General features: G+C 39.1%; 1 protein-coding gene across 2 annotated transcripts in view; it reads right to left on the reverse strand.

The window, feature by feature from the left end:
• Positions 1 to 23117, reverse strand: part of CCDC88C (coiled-coil domain containing 88C) — a 126918-nt gene that overhangs the window by 57991 nt on the left and 45810 nt on the right. For both annotated transcript variants that reach the window (XM_060756674.2, XM_060756682.2), the window contains exon 4: positions 10363 to 10432. In XM_060756674.2, coding sequence (XP_060612657.2) covers positions 10363 to 10432 — 70 coding nt within the window. The remainder of the gene's footprint in view (positions 1 to 10362; positions 10433 to 23117) is intronic.

Genomic DNA, 23117 nt, shown 5'->3' on the forward strand with positions numbered 1-23117 from the left:
GAACTCAAAGTCAACGCCCACCAAACCCTTCCCGTATTTTCTGTTGGTCACGGGGAAGTTCTCTGTACCAAGTTTGGTTCAATTCCGTCATTGGTGGAGTTCAGAATGCTCTTTGATTGTAGGTGAACTATAAATCCCAGCAACTGCAACTCCCAAATGACAAAATCACACACACCCAACCCCATCAGTATTCAAATTTGGGCGTATTGGGTATTTGTGCCGAATTTGGTCCAGTGAATGAAAATACATCCTGCATATCAGATATTTACATTACGATTCATAACAGTAGCAAAATTACAATTATGAAGTAGCAATGAAAATAATGTTATGGTTGGGGGTCACCACAACATGAGGAACTGTATTAAGGGGTTGTGGCATTAGGAAGGTTGAGAACAACAGTGCTAGAAAATATTTATGATAATAGGGTATTTCAAAAAGTTAATGCTCATAGTTTAATTTCCTACTTAGCTTTCGGTCCAGTGTAATAGAAAGACTGCCCTTGAATCAATGCTCTCTGGATAAACTTAACAGGTTCGCCTCCTTCTGTTTACACAGAGACAAACAAGCAAACAGAAAATCTAATTAATAAGATTCACTGACAGGAGCTGGCTTGAGTTAACACCTACCCAGACGGCACCATATGCCATCCATAACATCAAGAACAGCATTGCCGCAGCAGACATTTTGCACCGGGCTCTAATGTCTACATTTGCATTACTGAGATGCTTGCTCCGTAGTGCAGCTGAGACGGTGAAACCATACTGATAATTAAACGATGGTTGTCTCTTTTGTGCTGTTGAAAGACGTCAGGCGAAAGCCACAGGAGACCAAGTTCTCTGCTTCTGAGTCAAGCGGCAGAACAAGCAGGTGGCAGGCAGGCTTCCTAATGAGGCCACACCTTTGCCCTGAAAATCCTGCCAAATAGGGGGAATTAATCGTCTCCAGCACAACGTCACATGTACTACTCCATGCCAATATAATGTGATGTTCAATGATAAAGTGTTACATTTTATGGAAGAGGAGGAGACGACATCCTGTTAAATATCTTAACCAGAGGAAGGAAGGAAGTCACATTTGGGTTTTATTTTCTTGTACCACATTAAAAAAGAGAGTCCTGAAAAGAAAATTAAGCAGTTGATGTGTGCCAGGAAAAAGAGGTCCTGAGAATATTAAGCTTTCTCTCTTTCTGTGTGTGTATATTTCTATATTTGCTGGCTACTTTGGGATTAAAAATGGAAATATGCAGCGCAAGATGACATCTTCTTCAAATCTGTTTCTGGCCTCTGAGCTTAAAGGTAAAGGTTTCCCCTTGACATTGTCTAGTCATGTCCGATTCTGGGTGGGTGGTGCTCCATTTTTAAGCCAAAGAGCCAGCGTTGCCCATAGATACCTGCAAGGTCAAATGGCCAGCATGACTGAATGGAGCACCATTACCTCCCCACAGAAGCGGAACCTATTGATTTACACACATTTGCATGCTTTCGAACTGCTAGGTTGCCAGAAGCTGGGGCTGACAGAGGGAGCTCACCCAGCTCCCTGGATTCAAACCACCAACCTTTTGGTCAGCAAGTTCAGCAGCTCAGTGGTTAAACCCGCTGCACCACCAGGGGGCCTCCTGAGCTTAAACCATCAGTTCAATACAATGTATAAGAAACCATCAAAGTTAAATCAATTAATAAACCTTTCACAATGTCTCACAGATTAAATGAGGATTCATTTGGGTTGTTGTGAGTTTTCCAGGCTGTATGGCCATGTTCCAGATGCATTCTCTCCTGACGTTTCACCCGCATCTATGGCAGGCATCCTCAGAGGTTGTGAGATATGTTGGAAACTAGGAAAATGGGTTTTATATATCTGTGGAATGTCCAGGGTGAGAGAAAGAACTCTTGTCTGTTGAGGTAGGTGTCAATGTTTCAACTGCCCACCCTGATTAGCATTTAATGGCCTTCAAGAGTTATTTCTCCCACCTTGGACATTATACCACAGATATATACACCCTACTTGCTAGTTTCCAACAGACCTCACAACCTCTTAGGGTGCCTGCCATAGATGCAGGCGAAACATCAGGAGAGAATGCTTCTGGAACATGGCCATACAGCCCAGAAAACTCACAACCCAGTGCTTCCAGCCATGAAATGCTTCGAAAATACATTGAGGATTCATTTGCTCTAAAATGTCTTCATTAGATTTTAGAATAATTGTCCTGTATCCATGCTTTCCAGTAAAAGCCAATTATATGTAAATTTGGTTTGCCATGAATAATTTACGTACCAGCATTATCTTTACAGTCTTCCTTAGTTAAGTTGTTTGTTTGTTTCACAGAAATGTGCGCTTCACATGTCTGATGATGCAAGACCTTGTCTCGCCTTCTAAAACCATATGTTAGAATAAAACACCAGAGAGATCTTGGCCCTTCATTTAGGTCTGAATAAATAGCCCCAGAGAAGGCAAGAGGTGTTTAACGTGGCATTTCCCTTATTTTCTGAGAATTCCAAGGCAGCCGCTGCCACACTGGGTCACTGAGTCATTAGACCAAGGGATTTGCAGGAAGGCCATCTGCTCCCTGCGGTGGGTGGAGGCCTTTGGGTCTTGTGGGAATAAAACCTGTTCGCTGGAAACCTCCCTACCGTCTACGGACAGGAGACCCCCCTCATTCGCTCACATAGGAAAGGGATGGTGAGAAACAGATGGCAGGATTGTAGTAGGAGGCAGGGAAAGGGATTAGGGACCAACAACATGGAGATAAAAAGGTAAAGACATAAACGAGGCAGAGAAAACAACAGGAGTGTGGCTGGGAACGGTGAAATGAGGTGGACAAAGGAGAAGGTTTTTAAATTAAGACATTGGATTTGTCCAGATTGGGACTTTAGCAATTTGTTATTAAGGAAAGTGGAATGTGCTAGTATCGCTAAGACAAAAGCATGCAGATGTGTTTGGACGCAACACGTCCTTGTGCCCATGTTCTATCTCACTATGCACACACCCACTTTACATGACTACTCCCCCTAAATCATCCACTCAGACTGTGCTGTATAATATAATGACAACAGCACAGCAGTTTATTATGGTAGTGGGTGTAAATATCCATGCACAGAGATCAAAATGATTGAAATCTCAGGTCCATTTGTTTGGAAATAAAAACAGTAGCATCCAACAATATTGCTGCACCTTATACAACACACCAAGCTTTACAAGAATCCCTTCGATCATCTGAATTTGAACCTTTAGCTTTTAATTCGAATGCACGCGCTCTTGCTAAGAAGTTACTTTCTACATTTTGTGGCTGAATTAGTATATCCATTAACGAAAGCAAACTAGCCTATTGCCATAATTTCCCAATGAGCCTATGCAAGAACCTTCCACCAAAAACACAAAATGCCCTATTATGCCCTTAACTGTATGCTAAATAAGTCAATTGCTGTGGTGTGCTCCATCAGATGGCATGGCCACTTCTCTGAAACCAACCCGTGAGTTTTGCATCCTTGCAGCGTCTTTCACTACTTTGACTGCTTTGCTAGTGGTGACTTGGGACATTTTGCTGCCTAAAGTGGAGCTCTATGTGCCCCTTCTCTATAATGCCTCCAAAGCAGTCCCTTGACAATGACTAATTTATTTATTTATTATATTTGTATACTGCTATTCTCAGCCCTCGGGCGACTCAGAGCGGTTCACAAAAGCAAAATTCAATGCTTAAAACATCATAAAACAGTTTAAAACAATTAAAACAATAGCATGATAAACAATCAATTAAACATTATATAACATCTCATTATCGTCTCATAGTTAAAATCAAGATCCAGTTTCATCATCCAATTGTTCCATATTCCTATATTCGTTACACTGCCTATTCAAATGCCTGCTCAAACAACCAGGTCTTCACTTCAGAATGTAGCTCACAATTCCTTAACACCATAGCACTACTGAAGTTTTCTCAAGAGCAGCATAGGTTCCAATGTTTCCAATAAGGCTAGCCCTACCATTAAACCAGTGGTTCCCAACATTCCTAATGCCATGACCCCTTAATACAGTTGCTCATATTGTGGTGACCCCCAACCATAACATCATTTTCATTGCTACTTCATAACTGTAATTTTGCTACTGTTATGAATCATATTGTAAATATCTGATATGCAGGATGTATTTTCATTCACTGGACCAAATTTGGCACAATTACCCAATATGCCCAAATTTTAATACTGGTGGGATTGGGGGCGGATTGATTTTGTCATTTGGGAGTTGTAATTACTGGAATTTATAGTTAACCTACAATCAAAAAGCACCCTGAACTCCACCATTGATGGAACTGAACCAAACTTGGCAAACAATACTCCTATGATCAACAGAAAAAACTGGAAGGGTTTGGTGGGCATTGACTTTGAGTTTTGGAGTTGTTGTTCACTTACATCTAGAGAGCATTGTGGACTCAAACAATAACAGATCTGGACCAAACTTGACATGAATAATCAATATGCCCAAAATGTGGAGTTTGGGGAAAATAGACTTGACATTTGGTAGTTGTAGTTGCTGGGATTTAAAGTTCACCTAGAATCAAAGAGCATTCTGAATCCCACCAATGACAGAATTGAGCCACACTTCACACACAGAACCTCCACGGCCAACAGAAAATATTGTGTTTTCTGATGGTCTTTTGCGATCTCTCTGACACCCCCTCATGACTCCCTCCCCCAGGAGTCCTGACATTTAGGTTGAGAAACGCTGCATTAGACAAAGTGAAGCTATTGACCCAGGCCATGGGGCAGGGAACACATCAGGTGCCAGAAATGGCTCACAATTCTGGCTGCACGCTGTATCGCTTGCCTGCCTCTTTCATGGAGGATAATCCACCTTCTCCACATGGAATGAATAGAGTTAGGTCACCTTCTCAACAAGGAGGGGAGCATGATTTTGTATTCTACTCCAAGCATCAAAATGTATTGAGCCAACCCTCAGAAACCACAGCCAATATAAGGCGTGTGTGTGTGTGTGTGTGTGTGTGTGTGTGTGTGTGTGAAATTTCCAATATGAACATCAGCCAAATTGAGCTGTCCCCTGGTTATTCACTTAAGAGTTAGGCAGACAACTCATACTGTACAATTATTTGTCTCCTTGGAACATTATAAAACAAAACGAGGAAGGAAGCTGAGTGTGAAAAAATAAACACATCAGCAGGAGCCTAACCCTGTAATTATTGCAATGAAAATACAGATTATATGTGGTTTATTCTGGCAAATAGATTAAAAAAAAGGACTCTGATTTCATTTCTAAATAATTAAGGAGTAGAGCTGAAATGTTGTTAAGATTATCAACACAGGCACATTTGCAAATATGCCATCTGACTGTCTTTGTAATCAGGCTACACAACATGCAACCGACCAAGCAGATGTAACTCATTATTTATGTGCAATGGCCTGCTAAGATGTTCAGTTTTGTTGCCCACCAAGAAGTCTAGTAGGTTAATGCGGCACCATTTTATAGACTGTGGTAGTGGTTCAGAAAGTAGGAGATATTGTAAAAGCAGTATCTACAACCGGATTTGTGTGCAAAAACTTAATCAGGTACTACAGTTTAGGGCAGGTGTGGGCAAACTTTGGCCCTCCAGATGTTTTGGACTTCAACTCCCTCAATTCCTAACAGCCTAGGGCCCTTTCCTTTCCCCCCTCTGACGCTTAAGCAGCTGCTAGTCTGTTGTGTCTAGCAGATCAAACTGCAAGAAAAAAAGAGATTCCACCTAAACATTAGGAAGAACATCCTGAAGGCAAGAGCTGTGCAGTCTCGGAACGTGGTGATCTCCTTCTCTGGAGGCTTTTAAGCAGAGGCTGGATGGCCATCTGTCAGGGGGGCTTTGATTGTATGTTCCTGTATAGCAGGTGGTTGGATACTATGGCCCTTGGGGGCTCCACCAACTTTGTGATTTTATTAAAAATTGTATTCGTTCGAATTACTTTTTCTATTTAGGTTTTTTTAAGGGAACGTTCTTTCCTCTCCAAATAAACTTGAACCATCCAAATGAATGGGCCTTGCTTACTGCAAACATGTAATACATAAGTGTTCATTTTTATTCACTGGAAACCACCCTGAGTCCCTTCAGGGAGATAGGGTGGTTTACAAATAGAATTATTATTATTATTATTATTATTATTATTATTATTATTATTATTTGAAACACAACAAGATGAGTTCACAGCAGACACTCTGCTGCCTGTTGAATTGGATCACATGTTGTTGTTGTTGTTGTTATTTTATTATTATTATTATTATTATTATTATTATTATTATTATTATTATTAGAAACACAACAGGATTAGTACACAGCAAACAAGATCACTATGCTGCCTGTTGTATTGGATCGCATGTCAGACACTTCCCAAGTGTCTAGGGCTGTGTGATGTATTGGCGATTAATGCGTGCCAATCCCAGTAGGGTGGCCATTGCAGCTCACAGATGGTAATTTTATCAGTGCCGATTGTGTTTAAGTGCAAGCCAAGGTCTTTAGGCACTGCACCCAGTGTGCCGATCACCACTGGGACCACCTTGACTGGATTGTGCCAGAGTCTGCAGTTTGATCTTTAAATCCTAATATTGTGTCAGCTTTTCCAGTTGTTTCTATTCAATCCTACTGTCACCTAGGATTGCAACGTCAGCGATCCACATTTGGTTTTTTAACATGATCATGAGGTCAGGAGTATTGTGCTCCAAAACTCTGTCAGTCTGAATTTGGAAGTCCCAGAGTAGTTTGATGTGTTCATTTTCTGTAATTTTTTTCAGGCTTGTGATCCCACCAGTAGCAGTAGTAGTAGTTCCTCCTCCACCACCACCTCTTCTTCTACTACTTCTTCTACCTCCTCCTCCTCCTCCTCCTCTTCTCTTCTTCTTCTTCTGTTCAGTTTCCAGTTGGGCCAATCCTGCCACAAGCTGTGCAAGTGCTCTGTACTTTACTCAAAAGCAATAAATTCTTCAGTAACCCACATCAGCAGATCTCTCGGCTTCCTTCCTTGTAGTCATTTCACTCCTCTTTTTACACATTCTGTGAAAAGGGCAGAGTCTAGTTTGCTTTGTCTTTCCCCCTTCCTTTTGCAGGAGAGGCTTTATTACAGGGTGTATTTAATTATACATGATTTAGCTACAGAAATGATTGAAGATCAAGCACACTAATCGTATTGGGCAATCCCTACCACTAACCATGACTTGAGTCTGAATTTCCTACTCTTTGGTTCCTTTCATGGCTACCTGAACTACCACTACAGAATCCTGTCAAACATTGTCAATTTAGTGTGTTTCTCTCTATGGTAAAGCTGATGCAGGTGGTAACACTTTTGCAAGGCAAAGGGCGGGTGGTGGTGGTGGGGGGGGAGAGACATTCTTGCATTTGGCACAGAATTAAACAGGCACATTACAAACAAACCCCATTTCTTTAGAGATGTGAATGCTGGGAGAGATCGGTTTCATTACCCTGACAACAGCCCAACATGATCTTGGGAGTCAAGCATTAGTTCAATGAATACCTTTCAAGGGGATTGCCATCACAATGGAGATACAGACACTGCTCAGAATTGTGCTTCCTTTTTGTAACTGGATCCGTAACAGGTTTGGGCTAACATTTGCCCTGCCTTCTTACTTCTCTCTCTTTTCCCCTTATCTTGAATTCTGAAAATTGTCTACACAAGTGGCTGAGATAGTGACGTCTTTCCTCCCTGATGGTTCAATGCATACAAACTTTATTTCGTGCACAAAATTATTAAAATATTGCATGGAATTACCTTTAGACTATGTATATATTTGGAACAAATGAATTTCATGTTTAGACATGGGGCCCATCTCCACAATAACTCATTATGTGCATATATGAAAGTACAGGTATTCCAAAAAACCCCAAACTCCTATATCCAAAGCACCTTTGGCCCCAAGTCTTTTGGATAAGGGATAGTCAACCTGTACACGCATTTTTTTTCCTTCGTATCTTTTCTTCCTTCATTTCTTGATATCTTTGATGTGATAATGAATGACCCCCCCCCCCCCCAACACCACCACCACCATGAATTTAACTGGAAATGAGAGGCAAGGCTTCTTGAGATCCTGTTTGGATTATTGTAATATTCTCTACATGAGGCTGCCTTGGGAAACTATTCCAAAAATGTGCTAACTGGAACAGAAATTTGGTTTATTGTGTTTTAATTGTTGTACTAAGAGTCTTTTGTTTTAGTTGTATTATGTTTTCAAATGCTTGAATCTTGTGCTGAATAAAAATTGGGATTTATATAAATCAAATAAATAAAACCAGGAGGATGGAGGCGGGAGACTAAAATGGTAAATGGCCTGGAAATGAAGCCACATAAGTATAACTTAAGAGTTCCGAAAGCGTAGGCTCTCAACAAGTAAACATTGATAGTGAAATACAACACCGCCTGAGCTCTGTGAGTGAAGCATTTTTCTGAATGAAGCAAAGAGTGTTTGAGGACTGGCATATCCGTAGGGGGACCAAGGTGCTTGTTTATAAAGCTACTGTCCTCCCAACCCTGCTATATGCCAGCAAAACGTGGACTGTCTACAGACGTCACACTCAACTCCTGGAACAACTCCATCAGTGTTGCTTCCAAAAAATCCTGCAAATCTCTTGGGAAGACTGGTGGAGAAACTTCAGCATGCTGGAAGAAGCAAAGATCACCAGCACTGAAGTGATGCTCCTACGCCATCAACTCTGCTGGTCTGGCCACATGGTCCGAATGCCCAATCACTGTCTCCCAAAGCAGTTACTATACTCCCAACTCAAGCACGGGAAACTTAATGTTGGTGGACAGGAAAAGAGTTTTATAGATGGGCTTAAAGCTAACTTAAAAACTGTGGCATAGATACTGAGAACTGGGAAGCCTTGGCCCTTGAGTACTCTAGCTGGAGGTCAGCTGTGACCAGCAGTGCTGCAGAATTCAAAGAGGCACGAATGGAGGGCAAGAGGGAGATATGTGCCAAGAGGAAGGAGCATCAAGCCAATCCTAACCAGGACCGCATTCCACCTGGAAAACTATGCCCTCACTGCGGGAGAACATGTGAATCAAGAATAGGGCTCCACAGCCACCTACGGACCCACTGCCAAGACACTACACTTGGAGGACCATCATCCTTGGGCTACGAGGGATTGCCTAAGTAAATAAGTAAGTAACAGAGAAAGAGATTCCACTCAAATATTAATAAAAACATACTGACTGTAAGAATTATTCTAATATGCAAAAGAGAACCTCAGATGGTAAAAACTCATTCAAACACAGTCTTTGAAGCAACTATTGTCTTGTAGGAACCACTTGTAGAAGCAAACATGGATGCACTAGTTGTGTTTTTGTTGTCTGCAAGTTGACAAGACAGCCTTAATCTTTGAGGCTTGGAAACTTGGACACTTCAAAGAGAACCTCTCATCAACAGCTTTGCCCAAGTCCTTCAAACCCAGGGCAGAAAGACTACTTTAATGTAGTCTTTCCCATTTCCTTCTTCCTCCCACTTTAATAGGCTTTATTGCTATTTCTAACGAGTCATGACATCCAATGATGGCCTCAGTTTGATCATTTTGGTTTCTAGGAAGAGTTCTGGATTGATTTGCTCTCAGACCTATTTGTCTATCTAACATTTAATGATCTCCACACCGCTCTTCTCCAATACCACATTTTAAAAAGTTATTCTCAGTATTGGGCCACTTTCTTTTGTTGGGACCAAAAAAATCCACCCAAATACTGACATCTGCTATGTAACCTTGTAGTGCCGGTTTCCTGTTTTTGAAGAAGAGCAAAATATGCTCATTTCCATTAACTTTTGATAAAAAATGTTTAACATTACAAAAAACACATTTGATTGTTCACAAAACTTTGCAGTAGGATGTGCACTTCACCAGCAATTTAGCCAAGAATTTCAACATTTTATGACAGCGCCCCTGTGTATGGGAGGTAACAAGCTATAGAGGAAAGAGGTCCGGCAGCTGAAATCATAATTGCCTGTTATCTTTCTCTCACCTTTTGGATGGCTGTAGCTTCATAATGCTGACTGTCTAGAAAGCATTTCCCCTTGGATGTCCCTTGGGCGCAGGTCTAGTGTGCTATTGTGCAATTGAACTAACACACCCACATATGCCGTAAATGCCCCTACGTTAACTATAAAAAGATTGGAAAAGCTAATTTTGGAATGAACTCCTGGAACTTTTTGTCATCATGTTTGGCCATATGAGTCTGAGTGTTGAAGTTAAACAATAACATGTCAAGCAGCCAAAACTCATTTAGTTTATTCGGCGTGAAATGTATTTCTTTTAATCAGCAAAGGTAGACATTTCTAATCAAACTTTGATTTAAAACCTGGGTGAAGGCCCAGTGTCATAAAGCTACTCACCAGACAGAGGATCTTTGCCAACTATCAAGACATTTGGCAAACTCATTATAATCAGTTGCTGGAGGACTTCCTAAAAAAAAAGAAAGGAAAACAAAATAATAAAAATGAATGCCATTTTCTGAACTTGTATTGCTTCACTAGTTATTAAATGTCTTTTGCCTAGAACAGTGGTTCTCAACCTGTGGATCCCCAGGTGTTTTAGCCTACAACTCCCAGAAATCCCAGCCAGTTTACCAGCTGTTAGGATTTCTGGGAGCTGAAGGCCAAAACATCTGGGGATCCGCAGGTTGAGAACCACTGGCCTAGATGAACAAGCTACAGTCTTCAGACAAATTAAGTTTCAAACCAGCACCTAAATCCAGATGTGAGCCTCAATTAGAGAGGAGCGACAGAATCACCTGCAGAACAGAAGCCAGCATTTATGTTAATCCACTGATTCAAAAAGTCTTTTCTGGATGAGACTAGCAATCAGAGTCAAGTCTATCTTTTTGACAACCTCCAGTTCAGAGGTTTCACATAGATGCTCAGCAGCATCCTCTTTTCTCATTGAATCTGAAACTACATAGACTGTCTTTCAGAGGTCCAAACAGAGGTCCAAGTCAGAAGGGGTTAAATCATACACATTCTTCAAATGATTATGGATTTCCTTAGGTTATTTATTTATCATGTCAGGGGCAGACCAAACAGTTGCATTGCATTTCTTAACAAACAAACAAACAAACAAACAAACAAACAAACAAACAAACAAACCACAAAGTTTGCAAGCTTGGAAACTGATTAAATGTCTCATCTGTGTGTCCTCTTTCTTCTACTCATAGAATAATAGAATCATAGAGTTGGAAGAGACCTTGTGGGCCACCCAGTCCAACTCCCTACCAAGAGGCAGGATGTTGGAAATTGTGGAAGTTGAAGTCCAAAACACCTGGAGGACCGAACTTTGCCCATGGCTGCTCTAAAAGGTTTACAGAGAAAGCCTTGTTGCTGCAATCTCATGCATAAAGTAACTTGGAACACTCACATTTGTAGGTGTTGTTTCCTGGAAACAAGTCTGATGAACAGTATTTATTTTTCAGTTATTCAGTTAACACGTGTCAAAGATTTCAAACCATATGAAGGGGAATTGTGAATAGTACATATATATGAGGTCTTACACCATAGACCTTGTTTTCCTCCTGTACTATGTGGAATAGACAACCACATTTTTCTGCACACATTATTCTGGGAGAAGTAAAAACACTCGAATCAAGCGATGAGAGTCCTTCCTCATTTAAACATGGCTAGTCAAGGTCAATTAGGGTCAGAAGGCTAAAGAACCAACATTTGCTTAACAGACTTGCTTTAAAGTCAGTCTCAACCTTGAATACATCCTGGGAAAATTGATTAAAGGGTCAGAGGGCAGATTAGCAAACAAGACGTTGGAGGAAAACATACCACAGAATACAAAGGGCCATTGGCCAATTTCATTTGACATCCAGGAAACAACAAAATTGCAGAGTTCCTTTTTAAACAAAAAGTACTGAACAAACTATCATGGAATAAATAGATTGTTCCTCAAACACAAATGCTTCTGCTGCCAATTCAGATTTTATATATTATAGTAGATGTCAGAATTTCAGGCAATCTAGACTTTGTGGGTGACTCCAGAACTAGACCTTCCTGGTGCAATTATCCTGCCTTATTCACAGAATTTATGGCCAGTCCAGATTACTCCTGTTCTTCTGTTTTTAACTATGCAAAAGTCCCATCAGACAAGTTAAGACATCACAATTCCTTTCTTGTTTGTAGCATTATACACACCCATACTGGTAATATCAATCATTTCAGAAGAACAGCACTACATTTGGGGAATTCTAGTATACACTGATAGTAGCCAACATGTATTTTGGTGCCTCACATGTTTATCCGGTTTCTGGGTATATTTGATCTGCTGATTCCAAAAATGGCACCAGTTTCACCCTATCCACCCTCTGAAATAAAGAACATATACCATACATCAGTGACCATCTGCTCGCCCATAAAAAACATAAGCTCTAAGAAAGTAGTTGATGCAGTCTATCCAATGTAATTTTCTGAATCACTGCCCCCCAAAAATCCAGAAAAAGGCCTAAAAACCAAGAAACCATTTTTTTTTTTGTTGGGCCGTGTAATTTATTTTACTTTATATTTACTGGTAACCTTGTTAGCTAGGAATAACTTTCATCAAAGATGTATTTTGGTAGATATATCAGCTACAGCCACTGCTAGCAGGATGGGCCTTCCAGTCTAAGTAATGTTAGCGTATCTGGTATATGTATTCATAAACATGCACCTCACCATATTTCTGTATTATCTTGGCTCTTATTTACTTCTTGGCTCTTATTTACTTCTATCACAGTTTAAAAGTGTACTAGCAAGCTGGAATGTATCCAGGAGAGAGAGACCAATATGCCAATCCTTAAGAACCAAACATTGTTACTTTCTATATCAGAAGTAGGCTGTTAGGAATTGTGGGAGTTGGGGTCCAAAACACCTGGAGGGTCAAAGTTTGCCCGTGCCTGTTCTAAACTTTGTTTCATTCATATGCTGCATCTCTCCCAGAGTGGGACCCAAAGCAGCTTACAAAAGAAAGCCATTAACACCTGGAAATATAATTTTAAACACAAAATCACCACATTTTAAATAGTATAGAATATTTTTTTAAAACATAAAAGAGTTTTTTAAAAAAAAAACAAAACAAAGCATACCTTCCAAATAAAAAGCCTTCTTGCTTACACATTAAAAATCTGCTTAACCAAAATATCTTTTATCTGCTGGCAAAAGGAAAGTAGGGAGGGGACCAGTCTACACTCCCATGGAAGGGCATTCCAGGACCTTAAGACTCTGCTATGTTTGTATAAGGAGATACTGTCTTTCAAATAGTCTGGACCTAAATTGTATAGGGTCTTATGTGTTATGAACAGCACTTTGAATTGTGACCAGAAACAAAACTAGAAGACAGTAAAGTTGTCTTACCAACTTTTTTTGTGTGTCAGGAGTGACTTGAGAAACTACAAGTCACTTCTGGTGTGAAAGAATGGGCTGTCTGCAAGGACGTTGCCCAGGGGGTGCCCGGATGTTTGATGTTTTACCATCCTTGTGGGAAGCTTCTCTCATGTCCCTGCATGGGGAGCTGGAACTGACAGAAGGAGCTCAACCCACTCTCTCTGATTTGAACTGCTGACCTATTGGTCAGCAGTCCTGCCAGCAGAAGGGTTTAACTCATTGTTCCATCGGGGACTCCATCTTACCAACTGAGTTACATGGTCCCATTAAGCATTCTGGACCCACTATAGTTTCCTAACGTCTCCAAAACCAGCCCAATGTAGAGTGTGTTACAGTAGTCCAAATGGGATGCAATGAAGTCAAGTGTCACTGTAGTTAGAATCTGACATCTCAAGGAACAGCCATAGCTGTTATACTAGTTTTAATTATGCCAATGCACATTTGTCTTTTGCCAAAATCTTAGCATTCCGGCTCAGAACTGAGTTCTGGAGACCACCCAAATTGCAAGATTTTAGGAGGAGTGTAACCTCATCCAGCACACACTGAGTTACTATTCCATGATATGTGTTTTGATTAGACCAGGAACACCTCTGTTTCATCTGGATTAAGTTTCAGTTTATTTGCCCTCATCCAGTTAATTACTAATAGCTTATATTTTTCTTCTTCCGCATTTTTTTTCTTCTTCTGCCTTAAAAGTGGCCAATATAGCCCACAGCTGCCTACAGCCTTTCAGAAGTTAGTCTAAGAATATCTAAGCCACCAAACCTCAAGATGTTTTACACAAACAGTTAAATACCCTACCCATTCTCAGGTCTACTTGGTCTCAGAAACATATAAAGGTTCAAAGGCAACAATGATCTAACCTTCCCAAACTTACTTGCATTTCAGCCCAGACAACCTGAAAACTATAGTTAGCAACTATCTCCAATTTATGCCTTCATATTTATGCAACTTATGCAATTTGCATTACATGACACATAAGTGTTTCATATAAAGTTTTGAAAATGCATCTGTTGAACTCTAGAGGACATAAACATTGTTTCTTGTGTTGACAAGGAAAGGTTACAAACTAAATAATTCACAGGGTGTTGTCCTCTGTAACTCAATGCCTCTGCTAAATTGGTTCCATTTGTTAATTGCCCAGATGACACTGCCAAGCAGTTTTTCACTATCCTCTCCAAAGATATAATTAATTCTGTCTCTTTCTTGCCCTGTGTGTGGGTGTGGAACTATGTGGTTTGTTTGCTTTTTACAAACCACACACGTATCATTTTTTTTTGTATTTATAAGTGGACCAGTATATCAAGACAAAGATAAACCAATAAAAGGAACAGCCTATTTTAGTTTCAAAATCAACATTTAGATTCCACGTATCATACATCACTTGTTTGGCTGATTATACATTCCATATCCCAAAATGTACATACAACAGTAATATGGAAGGTAACACTTTTACTGATACCAGAACAGTTTGTCACTCCCATGTCCTGATGATTAGACAATTGATAAGAGAAATACACACATAGGGCTCCTGTCAGTTGAATGGGTCAATCACAGTTGCTGAGGACATAATATGGTTCATGTCACCAAGGGGTTCTCACCTCTAATAATATATACTGAAAGGTAAAGGCTCTTCAAGGTTGAGGATGGTTCTTTCCAATCTCATAATAGAAATGGCAGGGTTTAGAAATTGGATCTTTTACATATTAACCATACACACTCCTAGTGACCATTATCTACAGAGATACTGAGTGCAAACAGCTCTAAATATGCTGATGGAAAACATTACAACTAAAATGGGACACTTTGATTGCAACATTCATTTGCTTTCCCTATGTTCCTTGAAGTCTTACACATAATTAAAGCTGCACACATGGCACAATGAAGTCTAGTCATGCATTGCTTCTTAAACTGTGAGTCCTGACCCCAAATGGGGTCCCCTTGAATCAATGTTGAGGTCATGAATAATTTGTCAGCAGTAAACCTAGTAGCTGTTTTAGACATTTACACAAATTTGCTAGCATCATCATGTACTGTTAACAGTGGACTCTGCAGAAAATGCTTCAGCTGTACTTCATAAAAAGAAAAATCAGCCTGTTTAGCAAGTCTTGCAAAAGTTGATTTATTATCAGAATGTTGATTTTTATATCTATTTTTATATGTACTTATTTTATGGAGCCCTTAATGGTGCAGCAGGTTAAACCACTGAGCTGCTGAACTAGCTGACCAAAAGGTCAGCAGTTCGAATCCAGGGAGCGGGGTTGGTTCCTGCTGTTAGCCCCAGCTTCTGCCAACCTAGCAGTTCAAAAACATGCAAATGTGAGTAGATCAAAACGTACCGACTTGGCAGGAAGGTAATGGAGCTCCATGCAGTCATGCTGGCCGCATGATCTTGGAGGTGTCTATGGACAACACTAGCTCTTCAGCTTAGAAATGGAGATGAGCACCACCCTCCATAGTTGGACACGACTAGACTTAATGTCAAGAAGAAACGTTTACCTTCACCTCCCTATTTTATATATATCTGGGGTCACATAAAAATTTATTGGGCAGAAAGGGGTTACAAATGAAAACAGTTTAAGAAGCCCTGCTCTAAAGTAACTACCAAATGCATACACACAGCTTAATAAAGGCACCGAGATGTTTGTATCAAATGTTATTGGTTTTGTATAATTGAAATCTGTATGTAAAAGCATGGAATTCTGTTTTTAAATGTACTGAATGCTGGTGCTTTACATTTCTAATTGGAAACACACATTCAAAGCCAACATTCTCTTCATATCTCAAATTTCATTGTAATATCAACCTAGTTTTCCCCTCAAATCTGACTGATCTGGGCAAATGCCATTTCATAAAGAGAAATCTTGCGGCAGCAGAAGCTCTCTAGCTTTTTACTGCCAGTAGCATATTTTATCAATTCAATCCCTGTTTGAAAAAAAGATCTCACTCTAAATCATATGTGAACAACTTTTCATGTTTATATTGCTCTCTGGACAAATTACTGTAGATTTTTATTAGGTATTACTTCTCAACAGCCCAGTGGTGGTCCCATTTGCAACTAATAATAAAATGTACTGTGTTAAAGGGCTGTCATTTAAAACCACAGATATCTACAAAATTAAATCCATCTGTTCAACACACACTGGGTACCATAATCTCAAAGGCCCATACAGATAAGTCTGTATCAGAGGAAAGGTTATTCATTCACTGATAGTTAGCCTTTTGCTTGGCTCCGTGTTTCAACAAAGTTTAATCAGAGTCATTTGTAAACTTGGGCTGTTTATGAAATATCCACACATTTAAATATCATGAATTAAAAATCCATGTTTATTATGCATAAACTACAAATATTGTAGTTTGATTCTTCATTATTTTAGCTTTTAAAGTGTCTTGATTGTGCCTGGATGACTACATGAACTTCACAGGGTTTTCTTAGGCAAGGAATACTCAGAGGTGGTTTTGCCAGTTCCTTCCTCTGGAATATAGCATCTGGTGCTCATTAGCAGTCTCTCATCCAAATATTACCCAGGAGCTACCCTGTTTAAGATTGTAGAACAGACAGAATGTGGTGCCTTTAGTAGATTTAGGCCTTTACAGCATAACTACCATCTGCATAATCAAAAGAACTAATTATTATACCATGATAATATAACAATTGTTTATTTTGGGGGGTGCTATCTAACTCTGTCCAATGAAAGAAGCCTCAAATGGCTTGTACAACACAGAAACATTATTTTAATAGAGCATTATTAAGAAATTATAGAAGACGGTGGAACCACTTCAAAGTTGACATGCAATTGGTTGAACAATTTTTCTAAAACAGATTGCAGTCCCAAACAACATCAAAATATCTTCTTGGGTGTACTGATTTTTAGGCCTGTTCCTAGGGTTATTTGGGCCACTGATTCAGAAAATTGTATTGGATGGACTGCATCAGCTGTAATTTCTTAGACATGACTATCATGATTCTTTATGGGCATTGTGAAGTCTTGGCATTGCCTTTTCCTCTCCTTTACTTCAGTTCCCCCTGTTCATAGATTTTTCCAATAGTGTAGACACCTTCCTTTGTATTAGTTTTGGTTGAAGCATAACAACCCACAGAGGCCAGTCTTAGTTAGTCTATTCCATTTCCTTGTATAGAGCTTTTTGCTAGACTGCTCCCTTTTCTACAGTCACTAGAGGCTTAGGGCACTGTCTGGTGATCCTACACCAAGCAATAAAAAACAGGCATTCTTAGCACCTGCGTATAGCAGTATTTTTATACCATCCGTCCAAAGGACAACAGAAGCTTTTGGCGAGCCTAAGCTTCACAAGGAAGAAGATTGAGACAGTTTATAAACATTGCTTTGTTCCAGAGGCAAGAGACTTTCAAAGATTCCAGAGAGATGACTGCAACCAGCAAAATATATTGTTTTAAGTTATTTTATGATAGTCCCAGGTGGACTTTTCCCTTTATTCATCCTGTTTCAGTAAACTCATTTTGTTATCTTTTCACCTTCTCTACAGTGCATCTGTCTGCTAAGGGTCTTAATCTTAAAAGAAGGTATCAATAGCCCCTGAGTAATGCCAAACAATATAATTTTCCCAAGGCTTGGGAGTGCCATCACAGACATGCTGATGGCAACTGGTATATAGTATATGTTCTGTATCTCAAAAACTAGGTAAGATATGGGGAAACTGGTACCATTTTTGGAATCAGGTCAAATATAGATAGAAACAAGTCTAATATTTGTGGTACCCAAATGTGAGTTGGCCAGTGTATTAACTTTTCTGAGCAGTCATGCCTACATATCTACAAAACACAGTGTTGTCTGTAAGCCTGTTCAGATTGTGATTGTGTCTGATGTTCATGTTGATGTACATGATGGGAATGATGTTCATGTTGATGTTCATGTTGGGAATGGGGATGATGTTCCTGATGGTGGGCTTGGGGATGAGGGTTTGCTTGGGCCTGAGTTAAGTTCAGAAGAGAGGTCCAAGCTGTCTCAGGAAGATTCACAAGGCCACATTCTTGGAAGAGGCCCTTTGCCACTTTGCTCAGAACAACTGTCTGAACATGATTTGTCAGGTGCAGGAGTTAATGAGGACTGAAAGCAAAGTTTTAGAAAACAGAGGCAAAGTCTTCGGAGACTGAGACAATCAGTTCAGATACAGCAAAAGAGAGATAACAAACCTTTATTTGGTGGGGAGGTCAAGAAAAATGCTTTCCGTTCAATTTTGGGATCTGAAAAAGCTTTATCATGATTCATGGGAGACAGCTGCCTCAGTTGGATCAATGTTGTTATTTTATCATGGTCTTGCTTTCAAGTGCTCTGAGTTTCATGTACCAATTTTTTGCCAAGCTTAAGATTTGTCTATGAGATTTTCCTGCTATCTTGTTTCATGGATTCAAGTGCCTAGCTTCATGGATTTTTATGTACCCATGGATCTTGTTTTCTTTTGAAGCTTATGGACTATTTCATATATTGGACCTTTACTGTTTTTGCTATTTTTACTGCTTTGCCTACATATATTCTTCAATAAACTGCTTGCTGATTTTACCAAGCTGGTGTGGTGTTTAAAGTGATTAAGATCAGAGGTGTTTCTGCTCTGGTGTACAACACATATGTATAAAAAGATATGAGCAGATAAAATTACACAAAAGGTTTTCAAATAATAGCTGGCAGAACTCACCTAGTGAGCACAGCTGGCTACACCATTCAGGGATCTGTAGTCAATAAAGTAACAAGCTGCAAAATACATCCATGCACACAAGATGTCATCAGCAAGAAGATGAAACAACCTGATGATTTTGTTACAGGTTCTCCTGCAATTGTTGTGTTTCTTCAAATCATTTCTGACTTATGGTGACCCTAAGGTGAAGCTAACACAGGATTTTCTAGGCAAGAGTAATTCAGAATGGGTTTGCCCTTGCCTTCCTCCGAGGCTATAGTCAGGACTGATAAAGCAGTGAAGCATTTAAACACTAGCGAAAGATAGAACAACATTTTAAAACATTTTTATGCTTTAGATTCTTTCTATGCATCTCTTCATTATCTTAAGTGAGAAATCATGACATTTAATTCTTCATTTGGGAATTTCCTCTTAACAGGTGCAGCTCAGACCGCTTAAGATTCTTTATCCCATTGTCAGTCACAGAGGTGAGCCAAGTCCCTATATAATCATTAACATTTACAAAAGATTAACTACACAATATTCCTGCCAGGCTAGACTTCAAAGTGGTGTAGCATTATCAGCTCTCCTAGTTTTACTAAACATACAGTGATGCTTTAAGCAAGTTTTTTTTAAAATAAATAAATAAATAAAATATCTGCATTTTTAAGCAATTATTTTTATTTCTTACAGAATTTTAAATTTTCTTTTACACTTTTTGAAGGATACAGAATTGAAGAAGAAGAAGAAAATACACAAGATCAGATGCAACAGGGAAAAGAAGTGAAAGCAGAATCTGCAGGATAGAAGTGAAAGATGCAAAGGCCATATGTTCATTACAACTCTTCCTTGAAGCTAGTCATATTCTATTATTTCAGAGAGAAACCAAGACTGTATTCCATCAGAAGAGGTACAGATGTGTCTACATAAGGAAGTGCTGAAAAAGCACACAGATTAAATATGTCAGCATGTTGTCAAATGTTTTCATGGCCGGAATCACTGAGTTGCTGTGAGTTTTCCGGGCTGTATGATCATGTTCGAGAAGCATTCTCTCCTAATGTTTCATCCACATCTATGGCAGGCATCCTCAGAGGTGGCCAACTGCAACATTCACACTTGCCTCAAGCAGACAATAACTTTTTCTTCCAACTTGGACATTCCACAGATACATAAATCTCACTTGCCTAGTTTCCAACAGACCTTTGAGGATGCCTGCCATAGATGTAGGTGAAATGTCAGGAGAGAATGCTTCTGGAACATGGCCATACAGCCCAGAAAACTGACAGCAACCCAATATGACAATAGTCAGAACGGCTGAATTCATAAAGTCTGCCAACTGCATGAAGTATGAAAAAGTGGCAAGAAGCACTACAAAATTAAGGCTGAGAAATCCCTGTATGAAAACGATATTATTTTCTTCTGATTTTTCACATCATTTTAATGAAGTCTGCCTGTCTCACTATGTAAGAATATCCATGGCCAAGGTGTCACTTTACCTTGTCAAACCTGTTCTTTCAGACTGGTCTATGAACTTCTCAACTTAATGAGTGCCTTATGAGAAAATAAGGGATCTAGGGAATTAGCTGTTTAGAAAACTACAGGAATTATTTCTTTCCATCCTAAAAGTAAACTCTGTCAGATATGGAAAGTCACTCTGATGACTGCATATGAGGAGTGCACTTCAAGGACGTTGCCCAGGTACATCGTCTGCAGAATGGGGTGATCAGATTATATATTCCTTCTCCATACATCAATATATTCAAAAACTATTTTATCCATGATCATATCTTTGACCTAGGATTCTTAAAAGAAAATGTTGAATTTCAATTTAAATAAGGAATTCCATTTATTTATTTATTTATTTATTTAATGTAAGTGTTTTGATTTCAAATGGTTTATTTTAAGCAACACTGATGTTGTAGCCTGGCAAGCATCAGATGAGCTTTCTGAGTGGTCAAAGGATGAAGAGGGGGATGATGGGCTGCAACCTGTAATTTTTAAGAAGTCTGTGGAAGATAGCAGGGGCCTGGAGGGAGATGTTTTGGAATCTCCAAGCTGTTCCCTGACAACAGGAAAAAGTGATATCAGTTCCCATGAGAATAGACTAGAGTGGCTTTCGGAAGAGAATATGGGAGATAAAAGTTTTTCCAGATCGAGCTGCTTTGAAATTAGGAGGCAGAATGTAAAACAACAACAAACTCATATTTCTCAGAGGCTTAGAGATAAGGAGAGAAAGACCAGGTGTGTGCGAAGTGATGTCATGGGAGGGATTGAAGCCTTTTAAGTTATGTCTGGGCTCTCAGGCCTTTTAGTAGAAACAACATTGGAAAAAGGGGAAACAACTCCCAGTTTCTAGTCCTGGTTTCTGTATTTCAAGATTCTTTGTTTGATTCCTCTTTATGATTTCATGTTCTTGGAAGTTTTGCCTTTCTTGTGTTCCTGTTGTTCAAAAGTGATTTATGGATATAACTTTTGAACAATACCCTGCTAAGTATTCTTTTGCTTTGTGTTAACTCAAGTCTCAGTGGATTGCTTTTTGAAGACTTGGTTCAAAAGCTGATGAACTCTTGATCACGTTGGGAATTATTTGTATTTTTACTGCTTCTTTTTTTTAACTTCCTTTTACCTTTTATACTTATTCATTAATAAACTTTTACTTATTTGATTATCTGAACATTTTATGGTGTTGGGTGAAAAGGTGTTATTTAAATATAGGAAAATAATAAAAATTAAAATAAATGGGAAGTGATTCAAATTAGAAACTTTAACACTTGTTTGTCTATCAGGTCTTAAAAAATTCCGCTGTATGCTCAATATACTCTTTATCAAAGAGATAAATTTTATTCTTAGAGGACCAGCACTGTTTTATGGACAAAGTATAGGGCATGATTTGAATGGCAGCCAGCTGCTTAGGAAATATAGCCATTGTGCATAGTTCATACAGACATAATCTAACCACTCAACCGCTGGAAATGACTTATCAAGACCCCAAATAGCTATTTCAAGGCCCAGTGAGTTCTGAATTTCATTGTGTGAAGGGCAAAAATCACCAGTATGAAAGACATATACTTGATAGATGAGGAACCTCTTCTTCACCCCACATAGGATGTCTCCCATACACATGCAACATCTTCGAAGAAACTCTCCTTAATGAGAACAACAAGCAGGCTGCTTATTCAAAGCAGATGCACACTGCATCCCATACTTTTACCTATTTTTTCTCTGCGGCAAAAATGCCATACATTTTATGATGGCACTTGAGCAGACCTGCTTTGGATAAACCTAATTAAAAAAATATGCTTTTTCAAATACGAAACAAAGGTGACAAGCTACTGTACCACGATTTTATTGTGACTACAATAAAACAGCAGGTAACAATTTTCTGTTTATAATGAAGTCTTATAAACTCACAAATAAGAAGATGGGCTCCTCTACTCTTTCTGAATATTTTATTCCCCTCTGTAATATGTATATCACCAGCATAATTGTTCTTTTTAATGGGCTCATTTAGCTTCCTATATAAACTGGTGGGAATGACAGCTATGCAGTATATTGTATTGATTCATTATATCAGTTTTGAGATCGTACTTTCCCTTTAAGTACCAAGGCTCACTAGCTTGACAAATAAAATATTCATCTTAATAGAAAATACAAAAAGAGAAGGGGAGAAAAAGGAAGGGGGAGGTGAAAGCTTTGATAGTATACACACACAAAAATCAAGACAGGATAGAGAAAGGAATCCAGAAGCATCAAGGTATGCACACAGCTGAATCCCAGTCTGGGAGAAAATTGGGGATATAAATAACAATAACACTTTATTTATATTACACTCTATAATAAACCTAATAATAATAATAATAATAATAATAATAATAATAATAATCTTTACTTATACCCCGCCACCATCTCCCCAAAAGGGACTCAGAGCAGCTTACATGAGGCCAAGCCCAGCGATACATTACAGCAACATAAAATATAAACAACAAAATAACATCACAATAAAATAAATAAACCAATCAAGTAAAATAAACAGTACAAAATAAGATAATGGAAAATAAAACACAGTGGGCAGCCCAAATGCA

Source organism: Anolis sagrei, chromosome 1 (assembly GCF_037176765.1).
Source record: "Anolis sagrei isolate rAnoSag1 chromosome 1, rAnoSag1.mat, whole genome shotgun sequence".
NCBI lineage: Eukaryota > Metazoa > Chordata > Lepidosauria > Squamata > Dactyloidae > Anolis > Anolis sagrei.